This window comes from Erythrolamprus reginae, chromosome 12 (assembly GCF_031021105.1).
Source record: "Erythrolamprus reginae isolate rEryReg1 chromosome 12, rEryReg1.hap1, whole genome shotgun sequence".
Classification (NCBI taxonomy): Eukaryota; Metazoa; Chordata; class Lepidosauria; order Squamata; family Dipsadidae; genus Erythrolamprus; species Erythrolamprus reginae.
Genome location: NC_091961.1, coordinates 24,106,107 through 24,124,583, shown reverse-complemented (window position 1 = coordinate 24,124,583; position 18,477 = coordinate 24,106,107). Strand labels below are relative to the sequence as shown.

At 41.6% G+C, this 18,477-nt stretch overlaps 1 protein-coding gene across 1 annotated transcript in view; it reads left to right on the top strand.

Annotated features, from left to right (window-relative positions):
• Positions 1-18,045, top strand: part of KCNJ1 (potassium inwardly rectifying channel subfamily J member 1) — a 29,786-nt gene extending 11,741 nt beyond the window's left edge. Inside the window, exon 2 of the mRNA XM_070765931.1 lies at positions 15,921-18,045. Within this exon, the coding sequence (XP_070622032.1) occupies positions 15,935-17,053 (1,119 nt within the window). The 5' untranslated portion in view covers positions 15,921-15,934 and the 3' untranslated portion in view covers positions 17,054-18,045. The remainder of the gene's footprint in view (positions 1-15,920) is intronic.
• The last annotated feature ends 432 nt before the right edge of the window (positions 18,046-18,477 follow it).

Below are 18,477 nucleotides of genomic sequence, written 5' to 3'. Positions count from 1 at the left end.
ACAGTGACAAAAAACAGAATATAAAAATCCAATACTACAACAGTTAAAAACCCTTGTTATAAAACCAATCATACATACAAACATACCATGCATAAATTGTAGAAGCCTAGGGGGAAAGATTATCTTAATTCCCCCATGCCTGACGGCAGAGGTGGGTTTTGAGGAGCTTATGAAAGGCAAGGAGGGTGGGGGCTATTCTAATCTCTGGGGGGGAGTTGGTTCCAGAGGGTCAGGGCCGCCACAGAGAAGGCTCTTTCCCTGGGCCCCGCCAACCGACATTGTTTAGTTGACGGGACCCGGAGAAGACCCACTCTGTGGGACCTAACTGGTTGCTGGGATTCATGCGGTAGAAGGCGGTCCCTGAGATAAGCTGGCCCGGTGCCATGAAGAGCTTTATAGGTCATAACCAACACTTTGAATTGTGACCGGAAACTGATCGGCAACCAATGCAGACTGCGGAGTGTTGGTGTGACATAGGCATATTTAGGGAAGCCCATGATTGCTCTCGCAGCTGCATTCTGCACGATCTGAAGTTTCTGAACACTTTTCAAAGGTAGCCCCATGTAGAGAGCATTACAGTAGTCGAGTCTTGAGGTGATGAGGGCATGAGTGACTGTGAGCATTGACTCCCCGTCCAAATAGGGCCGCAACTGGTGCACCAGGCGAACCTGTGCAAACGTCCCCCTCACCCTCCTTGTGGTGCAATGAATTGACATTGTGTCATTTTACACCCAAAGCACGTGTACTTCCACTGTTCTCCAGACTTTTCTTAAATGCTGATTTACGGCAGTACAATAAACACACCTGCAAAGCACGTGAAGACCATTTTCAATAGTTATAATTTTATCCATGCTCTTCAAAGAGCAGGATTGTATTAGATCACCAAGAACAAAATGTGTGTCTCTCTCTCTGCATGTGTTTCTTTATTAACCATCCATCCCCCTTCCCTGCTTATTGAGCTACTGCAGAACAGAGCTAGTGTGGGGATTGTCAAGGAGAAAGTAAGGTCAGCAGAACCCACCTCCAACCAATGGAATGGTTATTTCTCATTGCTGGATGACATATCTGGATCCAATCCATTAGGTTTTGATCTTCTAATGGAACATTTTAAATCAGCTGTAAATAATTACACATTCCCTCCATCAATATCTTCTTTTTAGACATTAGGCTCAGAGTATTTCAGCATCGAAGTGTATTCTACAATCCCCCCAGATAGAACAAGCATCATCAGAACTGAGGTCAACGGATCTCCAACAAGGTTGGATTGTGGAGACGTGTGGCCCAATGCAATGAAAATTAAAGCGATGTGCATTATCAGGGCACCGTATGGCAAAGTTACACATGTTGCTTCTTAGAAGCGCCATTCAAAGTAGAATTTTTGCATCTCATTTGCTTAGCTACCTGTCCACTTCGGCAACCTGATATGTTGGTTCTATAGCTCACTCAGTGCATCTTGAAAGCTAACAACCCTTTTGCAAATCAATTATGTTTGGAGAATAAATTGTTGTTTTAACCATTCAGTCATATCCGACTCTTGGTGACTTTTATAGGCGAGTGTTCTCCATGCCACTCCATCAAACACAGCTTCTTTCAATTTATTTATTTATTTATTTATTGGATTTGTATGTCGCCCCTCTCCGGTGACTCGGGGCGGCTAACAGCGACAATAAAACAGTGTACAATAGTAATTTGGTATTAGAAATGATTAAAAATCCATTAATATAAAAACCAAACATACATACATACATACCATGCATAGAATTGTAAAGGCCTAGGGGGAAAGAGGATCTCAATTCCCCCATGCCCAGCGGCAGAGGTGGGTTTTAAGTTGTTTACGAAAGGCAAGGAGGGTGGGGGCAGTTCTAATCTCGGGGGGGGGAGTTGGTTCCAGAGGGCCGGGGCTGCCACAGAGAAGGCTCTTCCCCTGGGTCCCTGTTGGATGTTAATCATTGTATTGGTTTTGAGGGTATCAATCCAGTGTGTTTTTGCTCCACTAACCATTCCTAACCTCATTGACTTAGAAACACAGAAACATAGAAGATTGGTGGCAGAAAAAGACCTCATGGTCCATCTAGTCTGCCCTTATAATATTTCCTGTATTTTATCATAGGATGGATATATGTTTATCCCAGGCATGTTTTAAATTCAGATACTGTGGATTTACCAACAACGTCTGCTGGAAGTTTGTTCCAAGCACCTACTACTCTTTCAGTAAAATAATATTTTCCCACGTTGCTTCTGATCTTTCCCCCAACTAACCTCAGATTGTGCCCCCTTGCTCTTATGTTCACTTTCCTATTAAAAACACTTCCCTCCTGAACCTTATTTAACCCTTTGACATACTTAAATGTTTTGATAATGTCCCCCATTTCCCTTCTGTCCTCCAGACTATACATATTCAGTTCATTAAGTCTTTCCTGCTACGTTTTATGCCAAAGACCTTCCACCATTTTTGTAGCCCGTCTTTGGACCGGTTCAGTTTTATCAATATTCTCCAATGTGACTTCTCCAATGAATTTGCACGCATGACATAGCCAAAGTAAATCAGACATATTCTTGTGATTTTTGGCTTCTAGTGATGTGTCTGATTTTGTATGATTCATCGCCTCTCTGTTGGTTGCTCTGGGTGTCCCTGGAATATGCAATCATTTACGACAGCATCACAGTTCAAACGCTGTGATTCTTCTTCGATCAGCTGTTCTTAGTGCCCAGAGAAATGAACTCGATAATTCAACATGACTCACAGAGAAGACATGAGGAATGCAAAATAGATGCTTTTAAGTGAAGATTATCCCTAATGAGAGGAACAGGATACACATGTTAAATATGATTTAAGTCATCTTGTATTGTAAGGAGCTCGGTGCAGGCGTGAAAAAAGTAGAAAAATGATGTGACCAGTATTTCTCCAGGTTATTTTTTATGCAGTGTGTGTTGGTGGCATCATTTCCAAAAAGATATCCCTTCACATATAAAGTTAAAAAGCTATTTGTGAGATTTGTGAGTTTGCTGATGTCTATGTGATTGCATATTTTGACCTCTGCTTTACACCTCTATCTGCAACCTTCACATTTCCTTCAAAGTAGGTTAACGGCAATTCTGTGCACCTTTGGCGTATAGGCATGCGAGTACCTGACCACTGAAAATGTCTTCGGATAGTGTTGGCTCCCTTGGCTAAGATGCCTACATGGCATTGGACCACATTATTTATGGGACCGCCTCCTACAGTGTTGGCCTTCTCCAGATCCCGTCAAACAGACAATGTCGCTTGGCGGGACCTAGGGGAAGAGCCTTCTCTGTGGGGGCCCCAGCCCAGAAAAAAAAATTAAATAGGCTTTCCATTTGGAGTTATTTAATAAAATAATAAAGGAGAGAAATGAATGAATGAATGAATGAATGAATGTCATCCTTAAAGTATCCTCCATAACCACAATAGTCTAACAATTCTCTTATGGTGCTCCAAATTCAACTGTTGGTGAAACCTCCTATCAATAACCAGAGCAAGAAATGTTGATTAAAAATCTTCCAGGTGATCAGCTGATTGTATTCTTCCTCTCTGCTGTCATTTAAGCCACAACTGAGTTCAAGAAATGTTGTAGTCACCAAAAAGACAGAACAGCAGCTTATTTATTTATTTAATTGGATTTGTATACCGCCCCTCTCCGAGGACAGTTCTTCCAAGGAAAGGATGTATAAAGAAATATAGTGATAAACATTTGAGAATCTGTCGTATACTTGCTCATTAATCTATAACATGGTGGAATGGAAAATTACAAGCACATAATTTTCATTCTTTTTCTGGATCAGTAATCTGTATCTCTTTTCAAGCCGTTGATTCATGGAAGAAGAATATATCAGAGGACACTGTGGTTTTAATGTGGTCCTGATGCATCTACTCTTAACAATGAAGAGAATTCAGATTTTGCATCCGCTATGAGGAGGAGTGAGTCAAGAAGTTAATCCTACAGGAGTTAATAATCAAAAACAAGCACTGACTTATTCTTACACTTTATTGCTGGACTTGTAGGGATGTGTGCTGTGAACCTATCACATATTCACTGAAAATTAGTTCAATTTCTCAAAGAGAGTGGGTACAGAACATATTGCATTATCCTCCCAAACTTTTCAGATATGGTTAACATCTCCAATTCAAATAAATTGAGCCAACAATGTGCAGCAGCAGCTAAAAAAGCCAACATAATCCTAAGGTGCATCAACAGGGGAATACACTCCAAGACCAGGGAAGTCTTAATACCACTCTACTACGCCCTGGTCCAACCACACCTGGAGTACTGTATTCAGTTCTGGTCACCACACTTCAAAAGAGACATCGAAACTCTGGAGAAGGTGCAGAAAAGAGCAACTAAGATGATTAAGGGACTGGAAACCAAGACTTACAAAGAGAGACTGAGGGAACTGGGTATGGATAGCCTAGAGAAAAGGAGGGCCAGAGCGGACATGATAGCAGTCTACAAGTATACAAGGGGATGTCACAGAGAAGAGGGGATCACTTTATTCTTCAGGGCACCAGAGGACCGGACAAGGAACAACGGTTCGAAGCTGACCAAGGAGAGATTCAACATGGAGATAAAGAGGAACTTCCTGACGGTCAGAGCGATCAACCAATGGAACAACCTACCAGCGGATGTTGTGAACTCCAACACTCTGGACATTTTTAAGAGAAGATTGAACTGCCACTTGACTGGTGTGCTATAGGGTTCCTGCTTGGGCAGGGGGTTGAACTTGATGGCCTTCATGGTCCCTTTCAACTCTAACAATAAGCAAGCAAGCAAGCAAGCAAGCAAGCAAGCAAGCAAGCAAGCAAGCAAGCAAGCAAGCAAGCAAGCAAGCAAGCAAGCAAGCAAGCAAGCAAGCAAGCAAGCAAGCAAGCAAGCAAACAAACACACAAACAAACAAACAAACAAACACACACACACACAAACAAACAAACAAACACACACACATACATACATACATAAATGCTTTGGAACTTGTAGGTTACAACTGATCTATCTTTGGGGAGATCGGTTGGGCGAGGAGGAGGAGGAGAAAGAGGAGGAGGAGAAGAAGATGAGGAGGAGGAAGAGGAGGAAGAGAAGGAGGAGAAGGAGAAGGAGAAGGAGAAGGAGAGACTGTTTGGTTTTACAGAACTACATTTTGAGTTAATTCTTCACTCTCACATTTTACAGAGGAAGACAGGCAGTCTCTCACATGATTCCAATTCCATTGAGTTCTTTTTAGCTTTTTTAATCATTAACCCCAAATGCCGGTAGTCCACTGATAAGAATTTATTTTTGCTTCTGCCTTTACAACTGAGTCTTGAATGAGATGGTGAATTCCATGGATATTGCGATACGCGACACGATGAGATTTTCATTGCCATATTTCAGTAACCTTCTCCTGCTTGCTTATAAATTATGAGTGACACGTACACTCTATAAATCAAATATAAGCGTACCTCCTTTGTTATTGGGTTTGAAAAGCTGGGAAGACCGAGGGTGGAAGAAAACAGGATTCTGGGTTTATTTGCCATCTTCCTGAGGCTGGGAAGTCAGCACATGGTGCCGATGGCTTAATCGCCCCCTCTCAGGGTATCTGAGCACAGACCTGGTTGTCAACTGGCTTTGGGTATCATGTCCTGAATTTTAACTTTCCCACACTGCTTTGAAAATTGTGAGCCATGAAAAATTAATTAGAATATTTTAGCTTGTCACCTCAGCCCACTTTCAAGAAGAACCTCTCTGAAGCAGCCTCCACAATTGCGCAGCCAAATGCTTCTGGCAAATCAGTGAATTTGGATGGCTTTTTCCTTTGGCCTAAGCAGTGATGGGCTTCTTTCGGGTATGGTCAGGTATGCAGAACCGGTAGGGAAAAACATTGGTTTTTTTTCCTTTTTTTCCTCTTCTGGGTTCTGGGTCTATTTTTCCTATTGTAGTAAATGTGGTTGAATTTGTATACTTTTAGAATACACATACAGTTTATATAGTAGATAATGTATTTTTTTGTGTGCCTGTGTGTCATATGTATGTACACGTATGGCATATATACATAGAATTAAATAGTATATTTTGATCTAAGTATTGCCCACAAGATCATATGCTGCAACGTTCTACCTGTCAATGACTACTTCAGCTTCAATCGCAACAACACAAGAGCACACAACAGATTCAAACTTAATATTAACCGCTCCAAAGTTGACTGTAAAAAATACGACTTCAGCAACCGAGTTGTCGAAGCGTGGAACTCATTACCTGACTCCGTAGTGTCAATCCCTAACCCCCAACATTTTTCCCCTTAGACTATCCACGATTGACCTCTCCAGGTTCCTTAGAGGTCAGTAAGGGGCGTGCATAAGTGCACCAGTGTGCCTTCCGTCCCCTGTCCAATTGTCTCTCCTTATCTCATTTATCTTTTCTTCCTTTCAAATATGTTCACCTATACTTTTATATCTTTTCTTCTATTCTTTTCTTTACTTATATTATTACATATCTTTCTCTTCAATGTGTATTATGTATTGGACAAAATAAATAAATACAAATAAATAATATCAGTTTATTGATACAGGACGAGATTGCTGTTAAAATTAGGACCGCGAAACAAAATTACTTTGAAAACGCGAACCAAGTGGGTAGATGGCTGGCATATAAATTCAAAAGAAAAAAAAGAAAACTGCTTAGGTGGTAGAGCCAAGTTTATTTTAAAACAGCTGTGTTTCAGAACTGTGCTGCTACTTTAATGAGTCATTGACAGGTGCTCCATTTTTGGGAAATAAATCCGAAGTATTGCAGATGCTGGTTCTTGCCTAACGGGAAATGTCTTGTACTGAGATACCTACGCACTTCAAAGAATCTTCCCATGTTAATGAAAGCCATTTAGTTAGGCATTACATCCACGCTAGTTTCCTTGAACAAACATTTACTTCATTTTACCTAGGAAAAGCAAATCTTTACTTAGGTGTTAGGTGTTGTTAACAGCTCTTCTTACTTCCCTAGAAATTGCCAATGTAGACAGAACAGCAAAAATGGATATTATTGTACCACAGACCTTCAATTCTTAATTAAGCTAGATCTTAATTAAAATAAAGAGACAATGCTGTTGGAAGTCCAGTTATTGTTTCCTGCCTTGCCTTCAGGTGCTTTGGAGAATATCTCTTCTTAAATATTGGGGCTTAGATAGACAAAGGGACTTCCTGTATTCCTGATTGTTTTATGAGAAGCGATTTTTATTTTTCGCAACTTCCCTATCGTGCTTTAGGACATGGATTGGGACATTAGTATATCTAAATACAAACAAATAATTTTATCTATAAAGTGGCAATGAAGGACAAGTGGGTTTGTATTCCGCCGAAGAATTAAGTTGAGACATTCTTCCAGTTTAAAATCAGACATTTGTAATGTATGTTCCCTCTGCTCAATCAATCAATATCTACTTTGGTAAATTAGATGGGTATGACTGGACAGGGCTGTTCTTTGTTGATCTAATTCTCTCACTATGAGAACTTTCTTATACAACAATGGGTTGTATATCCTTTTCTTCAAAGGAAGATTAAGAGCTATGTCCTTCCTGAAGTAGACCAGACTGGTTCAGATTCCTACGGATTTAAACCAGACTTCTTTTATAACCACTTACTGTTATACAACACGCATTGTTTTTTTCTAAAAAGGTATCTTTTATTTATTTATTTTTTTAAAAGGAAGACGGAGAACAATGCTTAGATCTTGATTAGACTGTAATTTATTTATTTATTTATTTATTATTTGGATTTGTATGCCGCCCCTCTCCGAAGACTCGGGGCGGCATGATTAACCTCAGACAGGGACCTCTGCTGATCTTCTATTGCACGAAATATTTTTAATGAAAAGGTGTGATCCAAATTTAGGCTCTTAATTTATACTCCATAAACATGTTACTTCTTCTAGGAGCTTCAATCTTCTTACATTGTTCTAAATCTTTAACTCCTTGCAAGTTGCAACTAAGGGAGTAGATTGGCTTGGACACTTTTCTTGCTCTGTGCTAATTTTGGTTGGTTTTTTGGTTTTTGTTTTCATACCAGAAGAAGATTCAAAATTGACATTCACAGTCATGGTCCATTTTATATTTCACCACATTGTCCCAAAGGTGCTTTTTTCAAAGGCAATTAGACTTTGTTTTTCAGAATAATATTCTTTATTGGCCAAGTGTGATTGTACACACAAATGAATTTGTCTTTGGTGCATATGCTTTCAGTGTACATAAGAGATACATTTAATAATTTAATAATAATTTATTGGATTTGTATGCCGCCCCTCTCCGCAGACTCGGGGCGGCTAACAACAATAATAAACACAACATGTACAATCCAATAATAAAAACAACTAAAATCCTCTATTATAAAACCAAACTTACACACAAGTCTGCGGAGAGGGGTGGCATACAAATCCAATACAAATCCAATAAATAAAAACATACCATGCATAACTTGTAATGGCCTAGGGGGAAGAGCTATCTCAACTCCCCCATGCCTGGTGGTATAAATGAGTCTTGAGTAGTTTACGAAAGACAGGGAGGGTGGGGGCAGTTCTAATCTCCGGGGGGAGTTGGTTCCAGAGGGCCAGGGCCGCCACAGAGAAGGCTCTTCCCCTGGGGCCCGCCAAACAACATTGTTTAGTCGACGGGACCCGGAGAAGGCCAACTCTGTGGGACCTTATCGGTCGCTGGGATTCATGCAGTAGCAGGCGGTTCCGGAGGTAATCTGGTCCATTGCCATGTAGGGCTTTAAAGGTCATAACCAACACTTTAAATTGTGACCGGAAACTGATCGGCAGCCAATGCAAGCCACGGAGTGTTGAAGAAACATGGGTGAATCTTGGAAGCCCGACGATGGCTCTCGCGGCTGCGTTCTGCACGATTTGAAGTTTCCGAACACTTTTCAGACATAGGCCCATGTAGAGAGCGTTGCAGTAATCGAACCTCGAGGTGATGACGGCATGAGTGACTGTGAGCAATGACTCCCTGTCCAAATAGGGCCGCAACTGGTGCACCAGGCGAACCTGGGCAAACGCCCTCCTCGCCACAGCCGAAAGATGATGTTCCAATGTCAGCTGTGGATCGAGGAGGACGCCCAAGTTGCGAACCCTCTCTGAGGGGGTCAGTAGTTACCCCCCCCCCAGGGTAATGGATGGGCAGATGGAATTGTCCTTGGAAGGCAAGACCCACAGCCACTCTGTCTTGTCTGGGTTGAGTTTGACCCATCCAGGCCCCAACAGACCCCAGGCACCGGCACATCACTTCCACTGACAAGAATCATGAGATGCAATACAATGATTGACTCGTGCAGTAGACAGGTCCTCAAGGGAAGGCAGGTTGGCAGTAATTGGTTTTTTTTTGCAGTTCTGATTCTCCTCTGAAGTCTGTGTCGGTCTTGTTGGGTTGCAGCACCAAACCAGACAGTTATAGAGGTGCAGATGACAGACTCAATGATTCCTCTGTAGAACTGTATCAGCAGCTCCTTGGGCAGTTTGAGCTTCCTGAGTTGGCGCAGAAAGAACATTCTTCGTTGTGCTTTTTTGATGACATGCACGCACACGATTTTTTTTGCTTTTGTTGCATGCGCAGAAGCAAAAAATCTCCAAAATCTGGCACACACATCCCGTTGTGAGATTTCATTTCCTGTGGATGCACAGAAGCAAAATCTTGCTCTGATGCACACATGTGCATGCTGGAGACATGGAGCTGCTCACGTCAACCGTACCGGTAGGAACCCGCTACTGCATGACTCCATTCATACGGTCCTCTAGAAAGACCCTTCCTTCTTCCTTAACTTCGAAAGTATTGAATTTCAGGATTAATTATTTGGAGTGGAGACAAAGGAAAGAGAACAAAATCGTAAAAAGTTTGTTCTCCGTGCCTTGTAGTTTTACATGTCTACTCCCTTGTTGGTTGCAAAGACGGGCTATTCTCGAAATGAAAGTCATAAAACAGGACCGTGATGGCCCCAGCAAGAGTGACGCTAAAGGAGAATGATGTAAAGTCTCACCTCTGAGATTTGAACAGCGGAAAGCAATAAGTGGAAATGAGAACAACATTGCCAAAAAGGCTTTAAGAGTTGTTAACCTAATCCTTTGCAGCTTCTTCTCGGGGAATTTTGAACTGCTAACAAGAGCTTACAAAACATTTGTCAGACCAATCCTAGAATACAGCTCGCCTGTATGGAACCCACATTGCATATCTGACATCAACACAATTGAGAGAGAGTCCAGAAATATTTCACAAGAAGAGTCCTTCACTCCTCTTCTCACAACAAAATACCTTACTCCGCCAGACCTGAAATTCTTGGTTTAGACAACTTACAACTCCGTCGTCTCCGTTCCCACTTAATTATAGTTCATAAAATCATATACCAAAATGTCCTACCTGTTAACGACTACTTCACCTTCAACCGCAACAACACACGAGCACGAAATCGATTTAAACTAAATGTCAACTGCTCCAAACTTGACTGCAAAAAAATACCACTTCAGCAACAGAGTAATCAACGCCTGGAATGCACTACCTGACTCTATGGTGTCAACTCCTAACGCCAAAACCTTTAACCTTAGACTATCTACAATTGACCTCTTCCTCTTTCTAAGAGGTCTGTAAGGGGCGTGCGTGCATAAGCGCACCACTGTGCCTACCGTCCCTGTCCTATTGTCTTCTTTTGTTACTTTTTATCATTACTTATCTAATGTTTTATTTGTACAAATTACCACCCTATAATTGTTTGACTAAACAAACAAACAAACAAACAAATAAATAAATAAATAAATAAATAAATAAAACTTAAACCCTGGAAAATTACTACAAGTGGTTTGTTGGAATCCGGAGCTTTTCTTTGGGTCTTTTGGTTGGGTGTTTTTCCAGGCAAACAGATTGAGGGAATGCAAGGAAGCGAAATTGAGGCAAAACGACCCCGTGCCCTTTCTCGGGAACATGCTTAAAGTTTAACTGGACTCTCGCTGTTGACCAGCAAGCAGCAGGATAAGTCAGGACAAGAATGCCTATGGGGCCTTTTGTAGCTGACTGCAGACACGAAAACGCTGTTCTCTTGGGCAGCTAATGCATGTTTCCTGGGTGTCGCGCCATAATAAATGTTGGGTACGTTTCTCTTGTGACTTTCAGGGACATGTTCAAAATTATTACCATTAGCATTTAGACTTATATACCACTTCACAGTGTTTTACAGCCCTCTGTAGGAGGGAGGAGGAGGAGGAGGAGGAAGAAGAAGAAGAAGGAGGAGGAGGAGGAAGAGGAAGAGGAAGAGAAGGAGGAGGAGGAGGGAGGAGGAGGAGGAAGAGGAAGAGGGGGAGGAGGAAGAAGAGAAAGAAGGAGGAGGAGGAGGAAGAGGAGGAGAATGAGGAGGAGGAGGAGGAGGAAGGAGGAGGAAGAAGAAGAAGAGGAGGAGAATGAGGAGGAGGAAGAGGAGGAGGAAGAAAAGAAGAAGGAAGAGGAGGAGAAGGAGGAGGAGGAAGAGGAGGAGGAAGAAGAAGAGGAAGAGGAGGAGAAAGAAGAAGAGGAAGAGGAGGAGAAGAAGGAAGAGGAGGAGAAGGAGGAGGAGGAAGAAAAGAAGAAGGAAGAGGAGGAGAAGGAGGAGGAGGAAGAAAAGAAGAAGGAAGAGGAGGAGAAGGAGGAGGAGGAAGAAAAGAAGAAGGAAGAGGAGGAGAAGGAGGAGGAGGAAGAAAAGAAGAAGGAAGAGGAGGAGAAGGAGGAGGAAGAAAAGAAGAAGGAAGAGGAGGAGGAGGAGGAGGAAGGAGGAGGAGGGGGAGAAGGAGGCGAGGACAAACAACTTCTGAAATTCTGCCAAGAAAAGAGCTGAGATTTCTCCTGGCACTCAACACTGACTGGAAGGCATCAAAACAAAGGGAAGCCGATGAAGTGTTTTGAACAAATTCTTGCTTTTATTAAAAAATGTTGCAGTGAAAATATATAGATACTTGCCCTGCCTTTCAATTGTATATTCATTTCTTCTGTCAAAAAAAATAATAATAATAAAAAAAGTTCTGGGAGTTGGTGTGTGGGATTTTGTTTTTAACCCTTAATCCCATACCAATGAAAATAAAAACCCAGGCAAAACAGAAACATGGCCTGAATAGAAGCAACCTAATTTGTCCTTTGTGTTGGGTGGCAGTTAGAAGAGATTTCTTCCCTGTATTGCCTAGGCAACAACACTTCTCACATCCATCCCTGCTCATGAATGAAAGCACTCCAGGATCGCATGCCTTGCATGCTGGGGGTAGGTGTGTCTGAATGCTGTGTGCAATTCTCACAATCAAGGTCTTCCTTAGAGGAGGAGCACATATTTATTTATTAATAGAGTTGAAAGGGACCGTTAGGTCATCGAGTCCAACCCCCTGCCTGAGCAGGAAACCCTACAGCACCCCAGCCAAATGGAAGTCCAATCTCCCCTTGAAGGTGTCCAGAGTTGGGGAGTTCACCACCTCCCCTGGCAGGCAGTTCCATTGGTTGATCGCTCTGACCGTCAGGAAGTTCTTCCTTATTTCCAGGTTGAATCTCTCCTTGGTCAGCTTCCAACCATTGTTCCTCGTCCGGCCCTCTGGTGCCCTGGGGAATAAAGAGACCCCCTCCTGACCGTGGCAACCCCTCAAGTATCTGTAAACTGCTATCATGTCCCCTCTAGACCTTCTTTTTTCTAGACTGTCCATGCCCAGTTCTCTCAATCTCTCTTCGTAAGTCTTGGTTTCGAGTCCCCTAATCATTTTGGTTGCTCTTTTTTGCACCTTCTCCAGAGTTTCGATGTCTTTTTTGTAGTGAGGTGACCAAAATTGGATGCAGTACTCCAGGTGGGGTCTGACCAGGGCATAGTAGAGTGGTATTAGTACTTCCCTGGTCTTGGAGCGTATTCCTCTGTTGATGCAGCTTAGGATTGAGTTGGCTTTTTTGGCTGCTGCTGCACATTGCTGACTCATGTTTAGTTGATTGTCCACCAAGACTCCAAGATAATTTCTCTCTCCTGAGCCTTCCAAAAGCTGTTTCTTCCTCGGCACCATAAATTATAGCACCGTGTGTGAGGAAAAAAAAGAAGTTAATCTTTTATGTCCAGATAAGTAGTACGAGTAGTACGAGTAGTACAAGGGCGAGTACAAGTGTAGCACAAATTATGTCCAGATAAGTAGTACGAGTAGTACGAGTAGTACAAGGGCGAGTACAAGTGCACTAGAGTGCCTTCCGTCCCCTGTCCTATTGCTCTCCTATATCTCCTATACTTTTCTTCTATTCCTATATCTCTTCTTCTATTCTTTCATTGATATGTTCTATTACTATATCTTCTTTTCTATTCTTTCATAGATATATTTTACTATGAGTATCTCCTCTATAACCTTCATCATGTATTTTACTATGTGTGTATATATATATATACCCACTAAAACCGTCATTGTGTATTGGACTAAATGAATGAATGAATGAATGAATGAATGAATGAATGAATGAATGAATGAATAAATAAATAAATAAATAAATAAATAAATAAATAAATAAATAAATAAATAAGAAAGATATAAGGGATAGAATCAAGATCACATGAAATGTTAGTACCACTTCATAAGGCCTTGATAAGGCCACTCTGGGAATACTGCATTCAGTTTTGGTTGCCACGATGCAAAAAGGATGTTGAGGCTCTAGAAAGAGTGCAGAGAAGAGCGACAAAGATGACTAGGGGACTGGAGGCTAAAACATATGAAGAACGGTTGCAGGAACTAGATATGTCTAGTTTAATGAAAAGAAGGACCAGGGGAGACATGATAGCAGTGTTCCAATAACTCAGGGGCTGCCACAAAGAAGAAGGAGTCAACCTATTCTTCAAAACACCTGAGTGTAGAACAAGAAGCAATGGGTGGAAACTAATCAAGGAGAGAAGCAACTTAGAACCAAGGAGAAATTTCCTGACATTTAGAACAATTAATCAGTGGAACAGCTTGCCTCCAGAAGTTGTGAATGCTCCAAAACTGGAAGTTTTAAAGAAGAGATTGGACAACCATTTGTCTGAAATTGTTCTGTCCTGCCAGATCAATTATCAGAAATAAATTGATAATTTCTGATAATTATCAGAAATACACACTTTGTTTCAAAAGTGCCCATAGACAAAGTCTGTTGGCAACACAATTACTGCAACACAAGGGTTAACACAAGTTAACACAACACAAGTCCAGGATGCGAGCCAGCTAGAGCCATAAATCTCCACTAATGATGTGTCTCTGTTTTTTAACTACACTGACAGTCCAGATAATTTATCCGCTCATGCAACAGGCAGGAATTGAAGTCTGTGAAAGCAGAAGAAGTCTCTCAGCTCCGAGGCATCTTCATCCATGATGGAGAACAATGTTTGCCACACACTCTTTGCCATCAGCCTGTCCTTATATACTGCCAAGCTATATCTCTAGTGAGATATTCATGCCTACATCTCATTCTCCTTATCCTTGCATCTAACAGGGGCACCGATCCTCAAAGTCCCCATCATCCTCTGAGTCAGACAATACCATAATTGGGGGGGGGGGGGGTTTCTACAGTCTCTGGTGGTTCCCCAGTCTCCAACTCCCCTTCACTCTCACTCTCAGACTTGGGTGACAAGAACACTGGCCTGCCATGCCAGTACTCATCCATCTCCTGGTCTTTGAAATACACTCACAACAGAAATGGTGTAGGGTTTTCTGCCTAAGCAGGGGATTGGACTAGGAAACCTCCAAGCTCCAGCTCTATTATTCTATTCTAATTTTCCAGAAGGCTTGCTGGGTGAATGTTCAGCCTCCCGAAAGCCAAGGGTCTTGGGTCTTCTTAATGTGTGATGCTGCATTTGTAAAAAAAATGGCAGGAGATACTTGGTGCCTTCAGCTTGGAGAAAACAGCTCCAGTTCTCCTTCCATGCCATAGTGACAATGTCATGTTTTGTGGTTTCTTTTTTTTAATAAACTTTATTAATTTTCAATAAAAAAGGCATACAAACTTACAAACATTTAAACACATAATAGGGGTTACAATTACCCCTCTTTTCTTGAAGTCAATTTTTAATACAGAAAAAAGGATAAAATCTTAAATCTTTAAATCAAACTAATATTCTAATTGAAAAGAACTTTGTTTACATATTCTAATAGACATAAAGTTAAATTGATAAACTAGAAACAACAAAAAATATCAATAACATTTAATTATATTCATACCGTTTTCGTTACCTTATTTTCAACTTTATTCTTATCTATCCATGTGTAAACTTTATCCCAAATAATATAAAAATCAGATTCTTCTTGCTTTCAAAGCCCATGGTTGTTTTCCCAGTTGGGAGAGATTCTAAACCTTCCCGCTTTGAGTCACAAAGGAGAACCTTTTCAGAAATCTCCATCATGATGTCAACGTCACTGAGCCCTGATTTATGCATGTGTGTTCCTCTCTTGGCCCATTCCCCATCATCCCGTGACATTTTACATCTCGAAATAGGTCATAATGCACCACAGGTTAAATTTCTCTGTCATTTCTCATGCTGCAAGCGTTTTTTTCCCTTTTTTTTTTTTGCAGAGTTAATTCATGCATTCACACACAAGTCACCAGCGCCAATTCTACACTGAGCAATCACAAACGGAGTACTTATCCACTCGCTAGTGGTAAATGTGCTACTGTAAGAGCTTCTTGTAACTTTTATTGGTTCCGGCAATGAAAGTGGAGAAAATTGCATTGCTAGTTGCTTTGAAGGACAGTCATGAGGTAGAATTGAAGCCATTAGTGTTACAGTACCTACCCGAGTTAAGTACCGCTTTGGAATGCATCCTTAGGCTATTTCATAATTCCCCATTTAAGACTCGACTGGAATCTTTTCCACATGGATAAGTTCGTTTAAGAAATGAAAAAATGCTTACAAAGAAATTGTAATAATTCTTCCATTTCTCCTTTTAATCCAGAGTGACTGCTGGGGATGTTTAAATACTTCCAGAAACATTTCACACTACACTGGGCCGAATGCAAGAGACGAAGGTCACGCCTGGTCTCAAAAGATGGAAGGTGTAACATAGAATTTGGGAATGTTGAAGAAGAGTCAAGATTTGTTTGCTTGATTGACATCTGGACTACCATCCTGGATCTCAGGTGGAGGTATAAGATGACCATCTTTATTTCAGCGTTCTTGGGAAGCTGGTTCTTTTTTGGTCTTCTGTGGTATGTAGTGGCCTACATCCATCAAGATCTTCCAGAGTTCAGCCCTTCTATAAATCACACGCCGTGTGTAGATAACATCAATGGCTTGACCTCAGCTTTTCTCTTCTCCCTGGAGACACAGGTCACTATCGGCTACGGGTTCAGGTGCGTTACGGAACAGTGTGCCACGGCGATTTTTCTTCTCATCTTTCAATCTATCCTAGGAGTCATCATCAACTCCTTCATGTGTGGGGCCATTCTGGCAAAAATCTCCAGACCCAAAAAGAGGGCGAAAACGATCACCTTTAGCAAAAATGCTGTGATTAGTAAACGAGGTGGGAAACTCTGTCTTCTGATCCGGGTGGCCAACCTCAGGAAAAGTCTACTGATTGGGAGTCACATCTACGGCAAACTCTTGAAAACCACCATCACGCCTGAAGGCGAGACGATCATCTTGGATCAAGTCAACATCCATTTTATGGTCGACGCGGGCAACGAGAACCTTTTCTTCATCTGCCCGTTGACGATTTACCACGTCATTGACAAGCACAGCCCTTTCTTTCACATGTCGGCTGACACTCTCCTTCAACATGATTTCGAGCTGGTGGTGTTTCTCGATGGGACCGTAGAATCCACCAGCGCGACCTGCCAAGTACGGACCTCTTACATTGCTGAAGAGGTCCTGTGGGGTTACCGCTTTGCCCCCATTGTTTCGAAGACCAAAGAAGGGAAATACAGGGTGGACTTTCACAACTTCAGCAAAACTGTAGAAGTGGAAACACCGCACTGTGCCTTTTGCCTCTACAACGAGAAGGACGCAAAAGCCAAGGCGAAGATGGGGTTCGACAACCCTGCCTTTGTGCTCCAGGAAGCTAGTGAATCCAGTGAGACAAAGATGTGACTTGATTGTCCTGTGGGATTCGTGTCTATGGGTGTGCTTATTTTTTGAAATGCCTGGGATGTGCCAAGAATACTGTTCTGCCGGTGTGTTTCAACCGCCCGTAATTACAGGGTAATTAGTCCAGGAAGACACACACCACACGATAAAAGGAAAACCCAAAAGTTTTTATAAACAGAAAAACAGAAACAGCTCCCTTTTTAAATGTCAAAGGGATTTTCTGGTACACACAAGGCACAGGTTAAATGCAATCCAATTGCTCACCCAATCTGGGAAATTGAGTCCAATTCTAAAGTCCATAGAGTCCACACACAATCTTGAACAGCACAAAAACCACGATCTTGACGAAACAATGAATCAGATAAACTGCCATGAGGCTAAAACACCAGGTTGCACTTTTATCTGTAGCACTAATTACAGCAGCCCCACCCAACCACAGGTGGCCTCATTTTCTCTTGTAATAATCCTTCAGTTGTTGTCTCCTATGCATCACTCTACGCATGCGTGGATGTGTCATTAATTCTTGTTCAGAATCCAAGGATGATACAGATAATTGATCTCCTCCTGGGCTGTCTGCCAAACTCCCCTCTTCCCTGTCATTCACGCTTCCTTGGTCAGAGGAGGCTTCATCGGCAGATTCCATCGGGAGCAAAACAGGCCTGCGGCATGTGGATGTCTCCCCCACATCCACCTCCACATTCCTTGGAGCAGGAGCTGGGCCAGAGCTAACCACAACAAATACCAAATTATTTTCTGTTGGGAGAGAAAATAATGAACTGGTTTGTTTTGTTGATCCTAGCAGTTGTGATCCAACCAGAAAAGACTCCAAAGTAGTAATTCCCTACATAGCATATCATGTGCCAATAGGTCAAAGGACTTACATTATAATATTGGTTACCAAGAACTAGATTCTATGTCTTGAGTAATGGGGAGAAAGTGGAAAATGTATTGTTGGCTGGATAATAAATGAATTTAAAATTAAATAATTATCAACACTACTGTGTTAATGTAAACATTTCCTTATGTGGAAAACTATATTCAGGATGTAGTTACAGTGGATCTTAGCTAGTTTTGACTAATTTTTTAAAAATGGAAAGCAGACATAGACTTGGTTAATCCTTGGCTGTCAAATGACCTTAAAACCTCTGGATTAAATTAGGAATTAAAAAAAAAATTCCAAAAAGGAAGGCAATAGCAAATGAACAAAACTATAAGGCTCTCTCCTTGAAATCACGAAGGGAGATTCAAGTAAGATTTTATTTTATGATACAAACATACAGAATTTCAATTGTCCCATGTTAAATAGGACAAAGGGGCGGTTACGGGAAAGGGGAAACTGGGATTAAAATATGGTTTACTTGTATTTCTGGTAAAATGAGCTTAAAGGATTTGGGTCCCTTTCAGTAAGACAAGTGACTCAGCAATGA